This window comes from Centropristis striata, chromosome 3, assembly GCF_030273125.1.
Source record: "Centropristis striata isolate RG_2023a ecotype Rhode Island chromosome 3, C.striata_1.0, whole genome shotgun sequence".
Lineage (NCBI taxonomy): Eukaryota > Metazoa > Chordata > Actinopteri > Perciformes > Serranidae > Centropristis > Centropristis striata.
This window is the reverse complement of record NC_081519.1, coordinates 11,887,596-11,908,884: the sequence shown is the minus strand read 5'-3', so window position 1 is coordinate 11,908,884 and position 21,289 is coordinate 11,887,596. Positions and strand designations below refer to the sequence as shown.

Genomic DNA, 21,289 nt, shown 5'->3' with positions numbered 1-21,289 from the left:
GTTGGAATATTCAGTAAATAAATACTCTTCTAGTGTACAATTATAAGTTACTTTAACTTTTCTTGAACATTTTAATTTCATGCCACTTTATACTACATTTCAGGCGAACATTGCACTTTTTACTCCATGTCATTTATCGAATTTAGTGAGATTTTACAAACAGAATGTGATCAGTTTATAAAATATCATGTGTATAAAAAGTTTTTTGTTTTTTTTAAATGCATGGCTTTTACCAGTAACTGAGTATTTTTATAGTTGGGTATTACTTCTCTCCAACTCACCTTTAGTTCATACTTTTGCATTTGTGCACACAGCAGAAAACATAGAAAGTAGATGCATTTGAGAGGAAAGTGATGTTGAATTATCAGATACAGTGCATTCTCCTCTTGTTTGTAGTGGCTACATTTACTTCCTTCTTAATAGTCATGTAAGTGTGCCAAGCAGTGCAGGTCAGAGGGTCAAATGTTTAAATCTAGTTTACGCTGCATCAAGGATTTCAGTAATTCAGCACTGTCCAGGTGATGAATAAGGCCATACTGTAATGAGCTTGGAACCTATGTGAAAGGGAATAAAGAGTGATACATGTAGCCTGGAGTTCACATTGTTTATTCAGTATTAAACTAAGAGATTTAATGTGACTTCCAGGACAGCAATTCAAATTGACATAAAAATGGAGTAGTGTAAACAACATGACATTATAGTGGACTACAGTCTAGTAACAATTCAGCTGGGCTAGGATAACTTTCAGAGTACTAGCAGAGGTGGCTAGCCCTTTAAAATCAATATCCAAATGACATCTCATAATAAGTCAATAAATCAATGAAAGTCAACAGTTAGACATTTCTGTAGTCAAAGTAATTCTAACAAAACACTGATAATACTGAGCATGGACAACAGTGAAAGTAAACTTGTTTTTCTTCCAGTATTACTGCAATAGCTTGATTAAGTACAGGGGAATTATCTGGAAAAGACATGATGACCTGTCTGGTACAGACACAACATCAAATCCATGTCTCCAAACAATCTTTACAATCCAGAGAATGACCGAAATGTTTCAGACCAATGTTCATCTTGGAACTTTCTATGTCCAAACAGTGTTCTCCATCCCCAGACCAACCAATTAGTGTTTCTATCCCTCCAGACTGCCTCCACTCCTTACAAATTGTGAAGCACTTCTCAGTAAAGATATAAAGTAGTGTTTAATGATCAAGTCATAAAATATTATTCCAACATCATTAAATAAAATATAAATGATGTGTTCACTGTTTTTCAACCCAGGCCGTATTAAAATGTTGTTTCTCATGATTTATGTTGCATTGCCCGACCTAGCTGTAGCGCCGACAGGCTGCTGCACCTTCTCTCTGCACTTTACAGTCCAACAGGACCTCTTCAAAAAACCCAGGTGAAGCTACTTTTGGAAACCAACAACCTCACAGGAGAGTCAGACATGTTTATATGATCTACTGCCAAAAAGAGATTTGCAAAGCCCTGCTGTCTGCCACAGGTAGGTTTTTGTTGACTTTATTCCTCCAGTTACATCTGCACAGGAATTTAAATAAAATAAAATCAACTCAGAAAGCATCAAACCACAGATAAGTCTGTCTGTGAACTTAAAATTTATGAAAACTGGATTTATTTTGGTTTTGAAGGCTGAACGGATTGCCCCTTTGGACTGTGTTTGAGTTGAGCTGCAGAGGAGGAAGAATGTTGAAACTGGAGCTGGAGCGAGTGGTGCTGTGGTTATGTACAGTCATAAATGATAGGAAACAACATGCCAGTTGGGTTGGGTTAATAAACAGTGAAGCTATTGTTTTAGCTGAAAAATGAGCATGTAGGAAACATATGTTAACATGTATTCATATTCTTGTTTGCCCTGGCAAACTGTTTTAACTGTTTATTGTAACACTGCCTGCTAACAGGCAGAGTCAACAGGCAGTCAGCTTTGCTATCTGCCAATGTTTTTATACCAAACGTGTATAGATTAGCTTTGCACACCACCCCTAGTTATTTATCACAGTTCGCCCCTATGCTTTTTGTCATGAAGTTGGTCTGGTTTAGTGTGTAAGAGAAGCCATTGTGACGTTACCCATGGGTTTTTTGTTTTGAAGCCTTGAGTTTGGCAATTTGGCCATCACAGCTTGTTTTTGGAGCCAGAAGTGACCATATTTGGATAAGATAGTGGATCTGACTAAGAACTCTTGGACACTTTGCATGCCAGTGCACCTGGTTTTTCATAATTCAAGGTTTCAACACGGTGCCATAGATACGCATTGCTATGCCTTTATTGCATATCTATTTATTCTAATTGGGAGCATATTCAACAGAATAAACATGTTGTATTGAAGGATTGGAACTTGTGATTGAGATCATTAACTTCTTGGGAAAATGTGTACTGAGGTAATAAATCAAGTAGGGTCATTTTCTCATAGACTTCCATACATTTGGACGTTTTTTGGAACCAGTGGAGTCACCCACTGCTGGTCATTAGGGAGAATACAGGTTAAAGGCACTTGTGCATTGTCTTCACTTGTCAGACTGATCGGCTACATCAACTCCTTTGACAGTCTGTGGTCTGGTGATGGAGAACATGTACCTCGATGAAGCAACATTGTCAGAATATGCAATATGTTGTAAATCCAAACAAATAACATTGTTATCACGTCTATACACAACATTATATATTCCAGTTCTCCCTTCATAAATCTCTTTGTACTGTAAATAAATTGCATTGTTTTCCAGGGCTCTCCAGGATTTCTTTTCAGTTGAGTTCGAAGGAGTTAAAAATTGGAAACATGTTCTATCTGATACAAACAGACATTTCGAGTCATAATATCTTCTCAAGTTGCATTTGTTGATTTCTGAAAAACTACAGCCTAGTGTATATTCTTAATCAACAGTGTTATATTTCAGCCCTTAAAATAGGGTTTAACCAACCACAGCCATATTAGCATAGCAAAGACCCTTCAAAGTAAAATAACTGTAGGTCAAGAAACTAAGGTCCAGTAAGAGGAAAACTCTTTGGTATTTCCAAGAAAGGAGGATTGCACAAACAGTATTTTGATCAGAGAGGAGAGGAATTTTTTTATCAAGTCATTTTAAAATGCACAACAGATCTAGGTGACATCTCAAGAGGTATTGGGTTGGAGAAGGTATGCATCTGAGCATACGAGAGTGCGGGCCTGTTATCAAAAGCGTACCATTCATACTACGAGCATATGGATCTAACTTAGCATAATGTTGTGAGATTTTCACTCAAGGAATTAAATTAGATGTTGAGCAATGTCTGCTTGACAGAGAGCCCGGCAGAACCCGATAACACAGAAATGTGATTTTCACATTAGAGGAGAAATGCAAATATCTTAACTAAAATCTACAAAACAAGGATTAATAGAGATTTGGTAAAGGTGAGGAATCTACTTGAAAATTCAGGCCTTAAGCTAAGCCAAGGCCATTTGTTCACATAGCAAGAACGACAAAGAAAAATGAAATGTATTAAAAAAAGAGATGATGCCTTCCAATCCTCTACCAGTCCTTTACGAGCTCTGACCGTTCAGACGAGTAGGGATTCACTGAATACAGCCCCTCAAAATAGAAAAATGAAAAAGTAAACAAGATGTGAAACATTAAACGAGGAGAGACTTTTGATTAAGAACTCTCTCCTTTCACATGTTAGAGTAGAGAATGTGTCCATGACCTTATCAAGCTTATCAACCTTTCACTCTGATGTCCATCTTCAGGCTGATGCGCGGCGCTCTCATGGTTCTTCTCTGAATAAGTCCGTTAAGTGAGATGCATATTAACAAAAGAAATTTGTCTGTAATATTGCCACAAGCCACCATTAATGTTTTCTCTATTTTGTACATTGCAACGAGGACAAAGACAGCGGTGGATTCAACATCCTCCACTAAGTGTGTGTGTGTGTGTGTGTGTCACAAAGGCCACTGTACGCAATCAAACTGGAAGACTTTAAACTCGCCAAGGACAGGAGGACAGACTACATTTCTACTGAGATCTGAGCGTCCATTTTCCCATTATGCTGCTGCTCTTATCTACAGAAACACTAAAATCCGGTTAAATGGAGCCATTTTCTCATTTGCTTTTGGAGGTCATTTTTCATGCTTGGGGAACTCCAGTCATTCAGACGGCACAAGGGGCTCCATTGTAATAATAGCTTGTTCTGTGAGGGTCCAGAGGCCCGGTCTGCGCAGTCTGGCAGACACTCTCGGACCACAGCTGGAAGTCACTCTGCACCATATATCCAGCTGTGTAGCAATGGACCCACAGCAAAGACAAGGCAGGGAAGCTACTGTCCCTTCGTTTGATCAATGGAGGAGGGAAGAATTCACCAGTGACTGCTCTCAGCATCTCTCGCTTGGCAAACCTTGTAAGAAACATTGGACATATTGTAGAGCCAACTAGGCCAGCCAATATAGTGTTAACCACAGAGCCCAGGCAACAAAGACTGCGTGTAGCACTTCTCAGCTCTGATAAGACACTGGTCAAAGTTGTTCCTGGGCTTGTGGGAGTGTGGAACCGACATGTACTTTGCCTCCTGTGGTGGCGGTGGTAGCGGCTGGGGGCCTCAGGAGGAGAAGCAAAGGCTGCAGCATTCCATGCAGATCTCCAGGCAGTCTGCAGACTCACAGCAGGCGTCAATGATGCCACAGTCCATGTCACAAGGCAGGTCACAGTCGCCGCACTCCTCCGTCGCACAGCAGCAGCAGAAACACGAGTCGTCCCCCGCGCAGGAGCCGCAGGTGGCACAGTCCAGCACGATGTTACACAGAGTCAGGAACTCGCAGAAGAGGCAGGCCAGAATACAGTGAACGCAGCAATCTGGAGAGGAAAAGAGGCAGTTTGTTGAAGTTCACCATTCAGCTTACTTACGCAATCAGTGTGCATTCTAATAAGGTTTTCTTTTCTCCTTTATCCAATATTTTCCTTTATTTCATGCGTTGGCTACATTTGCGTTTTTACATATTACACCAATAAAGCAAATTTAAAAAACATGAGTTTGTCATAAAAATTTTGGCAATAAAGTCAGTGTAATAAGTCAGAAATCATGAGACGTGACCGAGGAATTACTTCACAAAAAACATTTTTCTTCAGTGCCAGGGCCTGCCTATGTGCTGGTGGCATTAACACACCCAATGTACTACATTTGTTCGTTAAAAGGGGGTAAAAGAATTACAAATTTCTAGTCTAACTAACATGTTCAAGGTAATAAGGTTTAATTTGCTTTACAGAACCACTCTCCTCTTTGTTTTACTCTCTGTATCAGTAATATTCATGAAGAAGAGTTTTTATTTTTAATCATTTTGAAAGAAAAAGGTAGACTTGTTCACCATATCACTGTAACCTCAGGTTAATAATGACAAATATGTTATTTAAGGTTTGCTATGGATCAAGACTGCTCAGATTCAAAGACAAGCATTCAAGCGATGACAAGAAGTTCTGAAACAAACCTGCATTTCAAAGCAGGAGTGCTTAAAGATTGGCAAGGTTAAACAGTTGTGTTCAATATAATAGCAGTCCAATGTGACTAACCAGATGAATCCAGGTTTTTAGTATATTTATTATTGCTACATGGCAAACAAGGTACCAGTAGGTGCAGTATATTCTCAGAAAACCAACAAGACCCAGCATTCATGATATGCAGCTCTTAAGGCTGCAATTGGGCAATTAGTTGAAAGGAGTGTGTTCAAAAATATAGCAGTGTCTGCCGTTGACTTTACAAACACAAAACTATTTTGTACAAACTTTTTTGTTTCAGCATTTAGCAATCCTGTGAATCACTAAACTAATATTTAGTTGTATGACCACAGTTTTTTTTATAACTGCTTCACATCTGTGTGGCATGGAGTCGTGTGGCACCTTTCAGCTGTTCCACTCCAAGATTCTCTAACAACATTCCACAATTCATTTACATTTCTTGGTTTTGCTTCAGAAACAGAATTTTTGATGTCACCCCACAAGTTCTCAATTGGATTAAGGTCTGGGGATTGGGCTGGCCACTCCATAACATCAATGTTGTTGGTTTGGAACCAAGATTTTGCTGGTTTACTAGTGTGTTTGGGGTCATTGTCTTGTTGAAACACCCATTTCAAGGGCATGTCCTCTTCAGCATAAGGCAACATGACCTCTTCAAGTATTTTGACATATGCAAATTGATCTATGATCCCTGGTATGAGATAAATAGGCCCAACACCATAGTAGGAGAAACAAGCCCATATCATGATGCTAGCACCACCATGCTTCACTGTCTTCACTGTGGACTGTGGCTTGAATTCAGAGTCTCACAAACTGTCTGCGGCCCTTGGACCCAAAAAGAACAATTTTACTGTTCCTCCATTTCTCTTTAGGCCAGTTGATGTGTTCTTTGGCAAATTGTAACCTCTTTTGCACATGCCTTTTTTTTAACAGAGGGACTTTTTGGGGGGGATTCTTGTGAATAGATTAGCTTCACACAGACGTCTTCTAACTGTCACAGCACTAACAGGTAACTCCAGACTGTCGGTGATCATCCTGGAGCTGATCATTGGCTGAGTCTTTGCCATTCTGCTTATTCTTCCATCCATTTTGATGGTTTTCTTCCGTTTTCTGCCACATGTCTCTGGTTTTGCTCTCCATTTTAAAGCATTGGAGATAATTTTAGCTGAACAGCCTATAATTGTTTGCACCTCTTTATAAGTTCTCCCCTCTCCAATCAACTATTTAATCAAAGTATGCTGTTCTTCTGAACAATGTAAACGTAAATGACTAAATGTAAATGTAAATGTAACAATGTCTTGAACGACCCATTTTCCTCAGGCTTTCAAAGAGAAATGCATGTTGAACAACTGCTGGCTTCATCCTTAAATAGAGGTCACCTGATTCACACCTGTTTTTTCACAAAATTGATGACCTCACTGATTGAATGCCACACTGCTATTTTTGGAACACACTCCTTTCAACTAATTGCCCAATTGCACAGCCTTAAGAGCTGCATATCACGAATGCTGAGTCTTGTTGGTTTTCTGAGAATCTACTGCACCTACTGGTACCTTGTTTGCCATGTAGCAATAAACAATATACTAAAAACCTGGACTAATCCAGTTAGTCACATTGGACTGCTATTATATTGAACACTACTGTAATTAGAACTTTTCCAAGATGAATTTCTTCTTTTGTCTTGATTATTCATTTCTCAATTGCTTAAGATGTATAAATGCAGTTTACATTGCACATTTTCAGTGGCTGCACTATACACTCTTAAACTGAACTCTTAATGCTAATTAATGGCAAGCTTTACAAATTACAAAAAGAAGAGATTTCTGTGATTGATTTTGGGTCAGAAGATGGGCAAAGAATATTTCTAATCCTCTACTACTAGAACATATTTGCATACCTGTAACAGCACTTTAACAAAACTTTCTACCTTTATATTGTATGGCTTTGAAATAACAACCTTACAATAGTCCTGAGGCAACATTTCTGAAGCATCTAGACATGCTTTATAATAAAAAAGACATAGAAATCTCACTTTTTACAATGTGAATCTTTAATGTTAAACCTTGCTAGCTATCCCTCCCTCTCCTGCTGACCACTTCCCCTCCATTAGCTTCTGTATCTCACCGTCCTGTGCCTCTGTGGGAATCTGAGAGCTGTTGCTCTTGGAGCTGCTCTTGCTCCTCTTGCTGCTCTGGGAGGTGATGGACGGGTTGGACTGCAATTTCTTGGTGTGTTTGGGTCCTGCTGAAGAGGACGAGGAGGTGGATGAGCCACCTCTCGGGAGGGAGCCCAGCTTAGGATGAGGGCCCCCGTTCCTGACCCCGTTGGAATGGAGGCCGTGCGTGTGAGGCGAGTGCGTGTGATGCGGACAGTGCGTGTGAGGGGAGGAGTGTGTGTGGTGCTTGCTGCCGTTGCGTAGTTGGCTGCTGGGCTGTGTCCGACATGGCTGGGTGTGGTGGACGGGCGTGGATCGGGCTGCTGGTTGAGCTGGGGAGGGACAAGAGAACATTCATTTACAATAGGCTGTGGACAATAAGCATTTGCAAAATTAATACAACATAGTAACTGCTATAAAAGTTTTTTGTAACATTTTTCAACTGGCCAGCCAAATGGGTTATAGGTAGGTTAATGATATGACACTTATTTCTACATGTATTGATGATGTAATTTTGATGACAATTTATTTGACCTAAGAACTCAAAAATGTAGTTACTGCATACTGGTTTTGCATTGCTGTAAAGCAAAAGTGTATTATAAAAGTGTTTAACAACTCTATTCAAAGATTTGCATACTTTAGACTTAATATTATAAAATAATTATATATTTTAGTCTTAATATAATTTGATCTCACTTTTTTACTTAATCATCGAGATAATGATTTCCCTATCAAATAAACTTAAAATTTCTATTATTCTTGTCCTAAACACAATGCAGAAATACAAGGCTGCCTGTGATAAATTGTCTGACAGATAATCCAAAGACCAAAGACTTTAATATGTGATATGAAATGGAGACAAGCAGTTAATCGTCACATCTGAGCTGGAACCAGGAAAAGTTGATCATTTTTGTCTTGGCTGAATTTTGACTGAATGACTTCAGCGATTAATCAATTATCCATATTGTTCATGATTAATTAAATAATCAAAGTCAGTGCTTGTTGCGTTGTACTATACTGCTCAGCTGAACACTGTTGATTCTGGTAAAGATGGATCATATGTGTAAGAAGAGTCACTCATTGTTATTATTCAATAGCAAGTTTCACATCTTTTCTCACATGTACATATGTACATTGCACGCACTGTTGAGTGATTTACAAAGACATCCCTTTTAAAAGCAATTCCAATGTAAGGCATGAGGGACAATATCTGCTGTCCTTATTCTGAAGTTCATTTGAAGCTAAAATGAGGTCTCAACAGCTGGATTCAGTCAAATAAAATGGTTATCTCCCAAAGTTAATGCCTTGTTATGACCAAATGTTCCTTGCTGAGTCACACGGTAGAGGCCAAAAACAAAAAGAGAGCCTTTTGTACTAAAAAGACTTTAACTTTGGAAGATATTTGCTTGATTTGTCTGACTCAGACTGCAGATATTAGCTTTGGCTGAACTCTGCATTACATTTTTGCAGGAATAGTAGACAGTGCATTTGAAATTTGGCCTGAAAGTAAGGCGGACTTTAGAAAATTGGATCCCCAAAGCATTTATATAAAATATATTAAAAGGGTTGAAACATGTACTGTGTGTAAGCAGCAGGGACACCTCTGAAACGCCATCGGGTGACAGCACCAGGAGTACTGCTACTTTTCATGTAATATTTTTCTAAGCCAATTTTCAATGCTCTATTTATTACTGATAGAGGCCCCTCTCGGTGTGTGTGCAGACTTGTGCTAATGCAGCATCATGAAAGGGAAACTGAGTCCAATTACTAACCTGCCGTGGCTCATGGGATCAGCTATGTATTTACTGACCTGACCCCTGATCCTACTTGTCTAGACTGTTACACAACTTGAAGAGACAGCAGGGGGAAAAAAGACAGGATAGATGAGAAGACTGTGAGACAGTCAGAGAGGAGTGTCTGTAAAAATCTATCCCGACCTGTCGGTACCTGAGTTTTTTGGAAGAATTCAGTTTTGATACAACATGTAAAAATTTGACAGCATGCACATTTTGTTAACCTTGGCTCTTTACACGACTTGGTATATTTTTCCTCCAAGTGCTATCGAGTGCTAACTACTCAGCTGGAGAGATGGAGGCAGAAAAGCACACCTCCACTGCCAAACCAAACACACACCCTGAAAAGAAGAATAAAACGGACGCCTGGTTTTTATATATTATGGTAGTATTTAATACCATCCTATTGAGGCCCTAAATATTTTCTTGACCTGAAAGCATCTGATGTGGAGAGGTGTGGTGAGAATTAACAGGGCAGCTCAGAGCACAACACACCCACAGAAAATCAAAGCCGTACCTCACAGATGCACACACACAGTTGCACTGGGAGGCCAACAGAGTGTAGTCCTCACTGAGCTCGAGCTATGAAACATGACTGGCAATAAAAGCGTCCCTTCGATAACCGCTCGGAGACAGATAACCCACGCAGGACTGTTTTGATTGGCCGGTGGCCGCAGTCGTACAACCAATCCAGTGTTATTAAAGATTCTTTCATTCAGCGTTTTCTAGCTTTGCTCCAGATGTTTGGCAAGCTGCAGTGTGTGCATTAGTGTGTAGGCGTGCATGCATGTGCAGTGAGAAGGAGCCATACTTTCTCCTCCTAAAGTATGTCAAAAGTCAATACCTGCTGCTCTCTTGTGTTATGTCTCTCTCTCTCTCTTCCTCTTTTCCTCCCTCAATTCATCTCCCCCTTTTAGCCTTTTGCACAGTACTGTATTTTAACACTGTGAGCTGTCCAGGATGTAGGTCAGTAAGAGAAGAAGGGGTTTAGACAGAGGGGAGGGAAGCTATGCACAATTTTTCAGTATTCCCACTAGGTCTGTATTGTCCGGGGGATTGTGAGTTGTTGAGAAATTCAAACTTCTTGAGTGAGTTTGTGGTGTGTGTATGAAATCAGTACATAGGCGGATCTGGCAGGCAAACAGACAGACAGAGAGAGACGGGGAGTCAGGACTGTCTCCAAACAGAGCTTGAGGTTAAACCCACTCACACACACAAATATATGCATGCAAGGACACGTGCAGACACACATTCATGCACATGCACACACACAGAAAAAACACAAGGTCCCTTTGTCTGGGATCAAGAAAGTGAAGGGAGAAAGATGGAGTGAGAAAGAGAGAAAACAAAGTAGAAGAAATGGGTTGCTGCTTGTGCATATTTGGACCAGGAGGAAGCATGGGTGTGACTCATAAACACAATGATTCAGCAGTGGGAGCTAGTTAAAAATAACAGCAAATAAAGAGGCAAATGACTGCGGGATTAACATGATGAGACTGGGAAACCACAGAGTGTGTGTGTGTGGCACTAACACAGCAGCGTTGGACCACTGGGGGTCCTGCAACCTCTAGGATGCGTGTGCATGTTTGCCTGTGCAGATGTGCAGGGCCGGTGAACGAGCACGAGTGAGTCAACCATCAGTTGAATGCAGCAGCACACACACCCCCCATTCACTTCACACACCCTCCACCTCTTCCTTCTCTCCTGGCGTCTCTCAGCTACCCTGTACTTACACACCTCCCTCCCAGACCAGGGATCTGCTGTTCATCTCTCTCTCTCTCTCTCTACTTATATTCTGCTCGATGAGTCACCAGAATGACTATGAAGTCTGTCTGTCTCTGTTCCAGCTGCTTTATCCTACCGTCTCCTCTGCTGCAGTTTGTCTGTCTATGTAGGTTAAAGTGTTGAAAAGTCTAATATATACACTGTATATATGAGATCAAAGTCACTGCAGGAGAATAACATTTTTCATCAGACCAAATTTGCATTCTTGAATGCAACTGAACTCTCTGAACCCCGGTTTGGTTTCTGGCTACAATAAATTACACCATTTATCGTAGCCAGAAACGGTACAAACAGCAATTATCGTTGGATTTTTTATTCTTTTTTTTTTCTCTGTAGTTCTTGAAAAGAATCATGTGTGATGAACACTTCCATCAAGAAACAGAAACAAAACTAAAATAATAATATTTAATCAAAATTAATTATTCTACGTGGGTCATTTGAAACTTTGCCAAAAATTAACTTTTTGCACTAACCAGATCCTGCAAAAAACATTATATTCTTTGCTCATCAGCACAACTGGGAAGCTATGAGCGACTCGGCTGATATCAACATTTACGGGACAAAAATTCAGCAAAACTTGAACTGACCTTCAGGCTGTTTACACAGACTAGACAGGAGAGGACAAGAGGGTTTGTAAATAGAGGTTGTAAAAATGTAAATAGTTAAAAAATGTGTAGTGTGTTGAGGTTGATTTCTAACATAAGTAACACATGTGGGCACTTGGAAAAAATCGACCTCCATGCTAATGATACACAAATATACATCAATGCTTTTTTCCCCATAATTGGACATAACAGATTGCTTGCAGAGACTTTTTTGTTGATGAGGACATATGCCATCAATGATGAAAATAAAGAATGATGTGAGCTTGGCATACTTGGTTCAGTTTCACAATATTTGAACAACATTTCAAAATCCATTTTCATCTCTTCACTCCAATCTTCCAGAATCATCTTACCCACTGACTCCCTTCTTGGTTTTTCTTGCATAGTTGCATTGTTTTGTAATGTGGGCCAAAAGTGTCAAAAGGCAGCAACTTATCATTCTCACAGTTTTAGTAGTTGAGTGTTATTTCAAACAGCTTGCAAATAGATTTTCCCACATTTTTGGCTGCTATGCAGCACTCCAAACAACACTACAGCGTTAATGAGGCCTGTTTAGCTGCACACACTCACTACACTGAAAAAGTAATGTGAACACAGAGTTCAATCAGATACACAAGACTGCTGTTTCAAAATAAAGTGTTGGCAAGAAATAACTGTGACTCACCTTTGACTATTTGTTTTTAGTCTCACTGAAAAAACAAAGACTGATAAGAGTTAAACAGTCCATTGATCATTCATCATTTTATGAACGATCATTGCTTGTACTCATGGTGAACGGAAGGATGTGGATAAAATCAGTGATCCTGCTACGTTTACTGCGTGTGTTTGTGCTATTTGTGCTGCCAGGTTAAATATATATAACAAAAATAGAAGTCTTTTCCCAGTGGTAAGTTCATTCTTAGAGAGCAACATACAATATGATGTGTATGTAGCTTCACAATAAGCAAGTTGTATGCAACAGACATAAAAAAGTCACAATAAAGACAGAGATCCAATAGGCAGTTATGATTTCTGAGTGTTATTGTGTTTAACAGACATCAATCGTTTTCAATCTCTGTTTAGGTTCAGCTGTTGGAGCTTGTTTTGGCCCCTAAGGGCTCTAGTGAACTAGAGAGCTGCACTTCTAGCAAAGTGGAGTGACAAAATCTTAAGTAAGTGTTTGAGGAAATTTGAGGAAACCAATCAATCCTCACTATTGCTAATAACCAAAAACTGAAAATAACCTGAATTTCAAAATGGCAGGTATTAACCAAATTAATAGTAAATAATAGTGATAAATAGCATATTATTGAGATATATTCATTTAACTGTCAAGTTCATACTGTCTTACTATGACTAAACTATCTCAGCAATCAAAGGTTTAACAAATTGACTGATGTGTTTGTGCCTGCACATTTCTTTTCTAAACCAGGGGAAATACAGCTATGCATGGGCATTAGTCTTTTATATTCTGTGATGAAAAGTACATTTCGTTTTTTGTGTGTGCATGAAAACATCAAACATGACATTAGCTGACGCAAAACAACAACTTGCCCAATACCCAAAAGTTCTGGAAAATCTTCTTGTGGTTTTTTTTTTTTTGACATTTAGAAACACGATTTATTCCCTTTAGCCCAGCTGTTGCAAACCACAAAAATCTTTATTTTTAAAAAAAAAATCTTTATTTTTTTCCAACATTTGACTCATTTGTGTGAATTTCACCTGACAAATAAATGGAAACAGTGTGCAAATTGAGAGGGCTTGGCCTATATTTTGAAGAAAAGAGGAAAAGGCAGTAGACTTACAAGAACAACATGACACACGGCAACATTAATCCCTGACCTGAGACATCAACCAACCACCTCCTCATGACCCCTGTGACATTTCCACACAGCTGGACTTTCCATCACTCAGCCCTGTGTCACCATTATCCAGCTGACGGTACATGTAAAACATGTGTTTCAGTGTGACCAACAAAGAGATAGTAAATTCAGAAGAAGACGGAGAAAAGGAAATGGGATTAAGGCAGAGGAACAGAGATGGGAAACAGTTTCAGCATGGTCACTGGTCTCTAATTAAAGGCAATGTCACAGTCCTGTTAGAATTCCCACCAACAACACACTGCTCACTCCTCCCGTTTGATGACAAAATAATAACAAACAGCTTCTCTCAGCATTTCCCCACTTCCATGCCCTCATTCACACATGCATAAAACTGACTTCTATCTGGTTTATGTTATGATCTCAGTAAGATATCTCACTGATAAAAATAAACCGAGTGGAAGTGTCATAAGCACTACTGTGATCCTGTCAGTGATGAATTATACGTGTCATTGTTTCCTCAAGAGTCCAAAAGAGTGTAAGCTGTTGAACATCTGTGAACATGTGTATCCTGCTGTGCCTGTGACGTCAAAGACAGCAGTGTGTTCATGACATCACTGACAGTGAGTGCGCCTTTGTGTGTGTGTGTGCGTGTGCGTGTGTGTGTGTGTTTGACTCAGGTCATTACACACATTCACATATGTTAACAGCTCTCTCTGCACATTGTTCTCAGACAGCTTGTCAAAAGGCCCGGGGCCAGACACATACTATAGCTCTGATGTCATCAATGCGAGACAGAGCATACAGGATGAGGAATATTGTTTTTGCTTCTGTTTCACTCACAAACACATTGACAGATGTCACACAGCCATGACCTCACCACAGACCTGAGTCACAGCTATTTGGTAACTTCTTCACGCTCTTCATGAAGCTGGAGCAACAGATGATGATTGATTGATTGCAGATGACACAGACTGTATTTATTCTGCAGGCTGATAGTGGTTTATGAGGTTCACAAAAGACACACTAAGAACACATTTTTGTGGCTAACAATAATTCATGTCATCTTAAAAATATGTCCACAACGAACCCATCTACTACAGAAATAAGGAAGAAGCAACCCTGCCGTATGCTAGTGATCTGATGAGACTTATGCTTCTTGATGCGGTTTTATGTTAGCTCGTTAGTTGGCCACCTTTTTGGCAATATTAGCTAATCTAAACACCTATATTATTCTGTAGCTTCCCAGTTTTGTCCCATGTATATGTCATTATTATTATTATTATTTTTATTATTATATCTCTGCATATATTTAAATATATTTATTAATTGACGTTCATACTACTACATGCAACAACTTATTTAACCTATTTAACATGCTAAAATATATTTTCTCCAATGTGCAATATCTGTAAAATGCAAAGTAAATTCAGGAAAACAAAAAACGAACACAAAAAAATATTTATACAATATATTATAAATGTATGTATATAATGTGTATACAATATATATTCTTATTCTGTATTCTATATCTATGTGTCTGTATCTTTAGCTGCTGTAAATTTCCCCACAGCGGGATAAATAAAGTCATATCTTATCTCATGTTTTACTTTGTGTCAAAATGCAAACTTTTTTCCCCATGTGACCTGATGTAGGTTTGTAGATGATTACATTGCCACATTTATCCATAGTGAGTGTATAACAGACGTGGCCTTAGCAGCAGTACTTAGCTTAGCTTCTTTTCCATTATTTCCAAACTTTGCATAGCTGATGTTCACATTATTCATATCCTTATTATTTGGTAAACTTATTGTGGTAAGCAAAGTCACTGCCTTTACTCACTCTCATGCGTTTTTAGTGGTCATTTAACCAAGTTATGAAACTTGGAAAAGATTGCATATGGAGTCAGCGTTTAAGATGTGATTATGTACAATGTAATGTGTTCATAAAGAGCCAAGCACTTAGCATAAATACCGCCAGTACCAAGCTTTTGCTCAACTGTTATTGGAGCACGGATCGAAGAGGGGTCGGACTCGGTAGGGTCAGGCATATGCTGCACATTGACCTGAGAAAGGGATAAAGTTTTGAACTGTCACTGTTTAGTTTGTGGTTCAAGTCTCGAGAACACGTGTGGGATTGTGTAAGTGGTAGACGGAGGAAGCTATAGATGAAGGGAGGAGGCACATGAAGGCAAATGGAAAGCCAGTGAGGACTGGTGTTCATGGCGGTACATTTTGTCCAAGCTTACTGTAGTTGCATAATCCTCCCAGCACAGCATATGGAGCTGGTGGGTTTTGTAGATTTTATTGGGATGTAAAATAAAGCAGAGAGAGAAGCAGAAAAAAATGAGATCCAAAGCTTTCAGTCTTCCAGCCTGGGCCTGAAATAGATGAACAGCAGACAGCACAGGTAGCGCCACAAACATAGACTGAGACAGCAGACATGCACGCACCTACTCAAAACACACTGCGTTCACCTACTTATCCATTTCCTGACTCAACTGCTGGTTATTCAGTTACCGCAAACTAGCTATTACCATGGGGCAGGTTTGTGTGTTTGTGCATGTCACCCATGGCTGGCCCCAGATTCCAGGAAAATGCTTGTAGTTTTCTAGCACATGCTCAGATTTCAGCTCACTCAATGGTCCTCTCACCCTCTATTCCTCCTTTCATTCACTTACACCATCCCTCCTTTTCTTTGAATGACAGGAAGGACAGATTTAGACCACTGTCAGGCATTATTTATTTTTACAGGGCTTTTAGGTTTGTGGCCAAGCGTCCAGACATCTTAGCTAAAGCTTTGTGGGTGTTTATTGTTGTGAAGCTTGGTCCTCTAAGTGAATAAATTACATAGTAGAAAAGCTCAAAGTAATGTTGAGATTGTACTTATTTCAAACTGGAGTGAAAGCAAGAAATGACATAGCATACTTGCGTAACCTTTGGCTCTGCTACAGAGACTTGGAGCGACTGCACATCAAGGGGAGTGAAAGAGAGCCTCTCTGGCTGAAACATGACCGTGGGACTAGTAATACGAGGGAGGGGAATGGGTGGTGGTGACTGGAGATATGACTCTGGAAGGAGAACTTCCAGGTGTTGGGACACTCCTCACCAGCAAACTGACGTAGAGAAGTGCTGATACGGCCCATGGGGAGTGTAATGATTGGCCAGCTGGAGATTCTGGGAAGTAGTTTAGATTTGAAAGGCTGAGTGTAAATAAAACATACACAATATGAGACACATTCATCTTTTCCTCCTGCAATTTTCTGACTTCAGTACAACTGCCAACTACAGTAGCAATTTCATGTTGCAGCAATGACAGATGTTATTGGAGTGGATTGGTCAATAACAGTTTCACAGATTGCAGAATAGAGAGCTCAACTTCAGGTTTTTGTTACAGAAGTAAGAGAACCCCATTGAAAAGCACACTGCCTTTTGTAATAATGCAAACAACCAAAAATCCCACCCTGGATCAAAACCAAATGTATGTTGTGTGGTTTAGTCCATATGTCTAGACAGGGATAGTCACTTTATACATCATGATGTAATATGGCTGTTTAGGGTTGCACTCAGTGTTCTAGAGGTTTTGAAATGAAGCTTAGAACATCCGTCTTCATATTTTATGACTTCATCACCCTAAAAGAAATCCTTATACAAAATCCTTAATTTGAATAAAGTGATTAATCACCTTTATCATTGACCGCCACATATTGATTTTCTATTTTATTTTAGAGTCGTGCTCTGCCCCACCTTCCCATCAGACCACAAATGAGACTAGAATTAGCGACCTAACACACTCCACAGCACCTCCTTCTCACTCCCACTGCTAGGAGACTTATGGGGAGGAAAGCAGATGGTAGCCCCTTCAGTTAGCTGCTGTAGCAACTCCAATCCAGCCATCCCAAACCCCCTGTGCTGGTGTTCACAATGGAATGGTGGTCAGTGGTACTGTACACAAATAAAGGATGTAGTCACTATGACGTCACCCATTGGAAGGGAACGAGGCGGATTACAGGAGTCGGAAACAAACATTCACACCCACCACTGAGTCTTATTCTACAAACAGTACGATACTAATGATATAAGTGTTGCCTAATCTTTATCTGCAACTATGCTGGTTTAAACAGAATAAATAGACATGAAAAAAAAAAAACTGTGCCGGGGACTAAACAATACAGGCTTAACAGACTGAAGCCAGTTAGGTGGTGAGCTGTGAGAATGAGGAAGGGGGATACAGATTGCAGAGACATATTTTAGGTATTTTTTCTCATTATCATTCATTGTTTCCTTTATTTATTCATAGACAGTAGAGCAGTGATAGGAAATGAGGAGAGGGATTGATGACATGCAAAATAACGGTCACCCACTGGACTCAAACTAAGGAAGTTGAGATACCCTGGTTGCCATATTAACCCTCTGAGGCCACCAGGACCCCAGCATAGACATTTTTTAAACAGCACAACAGAGATCAGCTATGCTGGAAACATGATCTTAGTTGATTGAATGTTGGAGGATATCCTGGTTAAGGGAAGGCTGTGCCGGAAAAATAAATAAATGGGTTTTAGTTTTTATGAAAGCTAAAAAATGAATCATTATTTATAGTCTAAAAGCAAGTGCTGTAGTATGATACTCATCAACTGTTTTATACAATATCCATAGTAAACCCCAGAGAAGCTAATGGAGCCAGCTGGCCTGGATGTGACAGGACTTCGGCTCTCTATTGATCAAAACAGGGACTTTTTGGGGTATTTATTTTGATTAGACAAATGTGAGGGTGCCCAATGAACCCTAAATAGTTAAAAGAGAACCCTGATACCGCAACAAACCCAGTCTTAACAACAAACAGACTGAAAATAAAATGCAGAGAAGCTCAAGAAAGTGGAAAAAAGGAGGAAACGTTTCATTTCAAGTGTGGAGATTTGGGTGTGTGTGTTCAGAAATCAGAAACTTAACCCACTTAGCCGACAATGTAGATATTTCTGTCTGTGTGTATGATTACCTGACCTATTTCTTCAGGGTGTGCAAATGTATTTGTTAAAGGTCAGGACAATGTGACTCATCAGACCAGTGATCGGTAATGGAAACAAAACTCTCACCAGTGCCTCCGAGTGTGTGTGTCTCTATGTGTGAATGTGTGTGTGTGTGTGAGTGTGCTGTTTACTCACATGTAATACTCTTGCTGGGTGTTGTAAGCTCCGTGTGTGCGAGGCACTTGTCTCCATCATCACCTCGCAACCTTTCTGGGGTGCCATTCAACCTCAATATGAGGGGCTCAGTATAGGTGTGGGCCACATCTAGAAAAACAAACACACAATTACAGTCACATAAAAAAAAACAGTTTTCTGTAAAACCACAAAGTTTTATGTGTATGGTAGGTTTATTTTGAAGGTTTTGAGGTTCAGGTTCCCAGTTTCCCGGAGTGAGTAGCTACTTTCCAGGAGGATATTATCGGATATCAGCAGCGAGCTGTTTTCCCACTTGTAGTAAACATGTCTACTCCCGTGTCATTTCCCATCCACTCACACTTAATTAATTTAAACAGAGTAGTTCTGCTGACTTCAACAAAGCAGAAGATTTTGTCTGTATGTGTGTGCTCTGTCCTGAACGTGCATCTGGAAGCAGTTAAATCCAACCCCTTGGGACTGTTTAGGGGTCTATGTGCATGCTTGTGAAACCTGAAGTCTGTGTGGGTCTATGTGTGTGCCGGGATGACTGTTTGTGTTTGAGGGTGTGTTTAAAATGAACACATAAGAGGACATGCACATAATATACATACAGTAAATATATGTCTGGGTGTTTTATGTGTTCACCAGTTTCATGCAGTGCACTAATGAAGCTGTTATTATGCACACACACACACATATATACATACATACACACTACACAGAGGCCTTCAAAGCAGGGCAGGCTTGGGCCTCTGAGAGGTGCAGACTCATTCCTGGGCAAATGGGAGCCAGCTGGGTTTGATAAACACACACACACACACACACACACACACACACACACACAAACCAAACCGCGTCCTGTGCGTGGACTCAACACTTCCCGGCTATGTTTATTTACTCTATCCGCTCTTGCTCACTTCTCTATCTGTCCTCTCTTTCCTGTCCCCTGCCTCTCGCACTCTTCGTCTCCAGATCACATTCCCTCTTCACTCTTACAAATAAATTCCTTCACATATTTGGCATAACTCTACAGATTAACTTTCATGGCTAAATGTACATTATGTCTATGCAAATGTATCTCAGATATAGACAGAGTGCTGAAAAGATGTAAAAAATAATAGAGGCAGTTTATTTTGTTTAGTTTATTTCAACAACAAATTAAAAACAAAGAAGTGATTGAGGTGAGTTGATAAAATCCAGTTATCTATTCTTCAGATATAACTACTACAGTGATTATTTGGACTGAAACTGAAGTAATTAGCACCTAGGTAACATGATCATCAGCTGATTTCATGAAGTAACAAATAAAAATGCAAAAGCAAATCAATTCTCTTTTAGATTTTGTACTGTTGGTCAGACAAATCAGGACATTTAAGGATGTGATCTTGGACTCAGAAAAAGATTGGACTTACATTTTCACTGTTGTAGTGAACAAACAATGAATTGATTAGTAATTGGCAGATTAATCGATAATGTAATTAATCATAAGTGGCAGCTTCCATTCTGTTCATAGACTCATTCTCACTGTGACGCCACCCACTGGTTTATGCTCTAGGTTTCGAAGCCTCAAGATCAGCATTTTTTTGAAACCAGCACTTGCACAGAACAGATCGAGAGCTGAAAGGATTCGATGTTATTAGCTAAAAATTGCCCAAGCTAGTAGTTCGGTTAGCATCCTTTGTTAAAAATAAACAGCCGACTCTTTATATGTTACAATTCACTTTCATGAACTGAAAACACTGTAAGAGTCAAAGTGATGAAAACACTGTGCGCTGTGGTAGTGATGAGTGATCGAAGGTCACAAGGTAGCGTCATCCTAAAGCATACTCTTTGCCATTTATTTTACTCTAAATGGAACAATATTTTACTAAATGAACATCATTCTGTATTGAAGAAAGTGACTGAGACCATAAACTCATTACGGAAATGTTTCATATAATGATTCAAGTAAGAGGTAGGGTCATTTTCTCATAGACTTCCATATAACGGAACTTCTTTTTGTAACCAGTGTAGTCGCACCCTGCTGGCCATTATAAAAAATGCAGGTTTGAGGCACCTCTTCATTGCCCTCACTTTTTAGACACAGTTTGCCACTAAATAAATTCTGAAAATTTCCCATCACCGTGTTGAAAATGAGGAAGTATGAGTTGTTCACTTATTGTAACAATGACTAAGGATGCTGATAAAGTGAAGCCTTGCGACATGTTGTTATTGAATTCCATTATACAGTACGTGCTTCTATTTGTGTCCTGTGTGTTTTGTGTGTCTGTAACACAGAGGGACAGAGACAAAGAACCAAAAACTGAAAAATTCTGTTTTGGAAAACAAGCTGCTGTTTTTTTCCTGTGCTAAATCTATAGAGTTCCAAGTAGCATTACCCTATCTGAAGGAACACTATCTTTATTTTCTTAGAAAACAAAGTATATCAAGGCTACTGGTATGAATTACTTGGTTGTGTAAGGTGGTCTAACCTTGATGAAGAGGAACAGTGTTTTAAGTAC

The 21,289-nt window shown here is 39.6% G+C and overlaps 1 protein-coding gene across 1 annotated transcript in view; it reads right to left on the bottom strand.

Annotated features, from left to right (window-relative positions):
• Nucleotides 1-590: 590 nt before the first annotated feature.
• Nucleotides 591-21,289, bottom strand: part of mdfi (MyoD family inhibitor) — a 32,763-nt gene continuing 12,064 nt past the window's right edge. The window contains exons 3-5 of the mRNA XM_059330351.1: nucleotides 18,789-18,917; nucleotides 7,615-7,977; nucleotides 591-4,836 (exon numbers count right to left, since the gene is read on the bottom strand). Of these exons, the coding sequence (XP_059186334.1) occupies nucleotides 4,583-4,836; nucleotides 7,615-7,977; nucleotides 18,789-18,917 (746 nt within the window). The 3' untranslated portion in view covers nucleotides 591-4,582. The remainder of the gene's footprint in view (nucleotides 4,837-7,614; nucleotides 7,978-18,788; nucleotides 18,918-21,289) is intronic.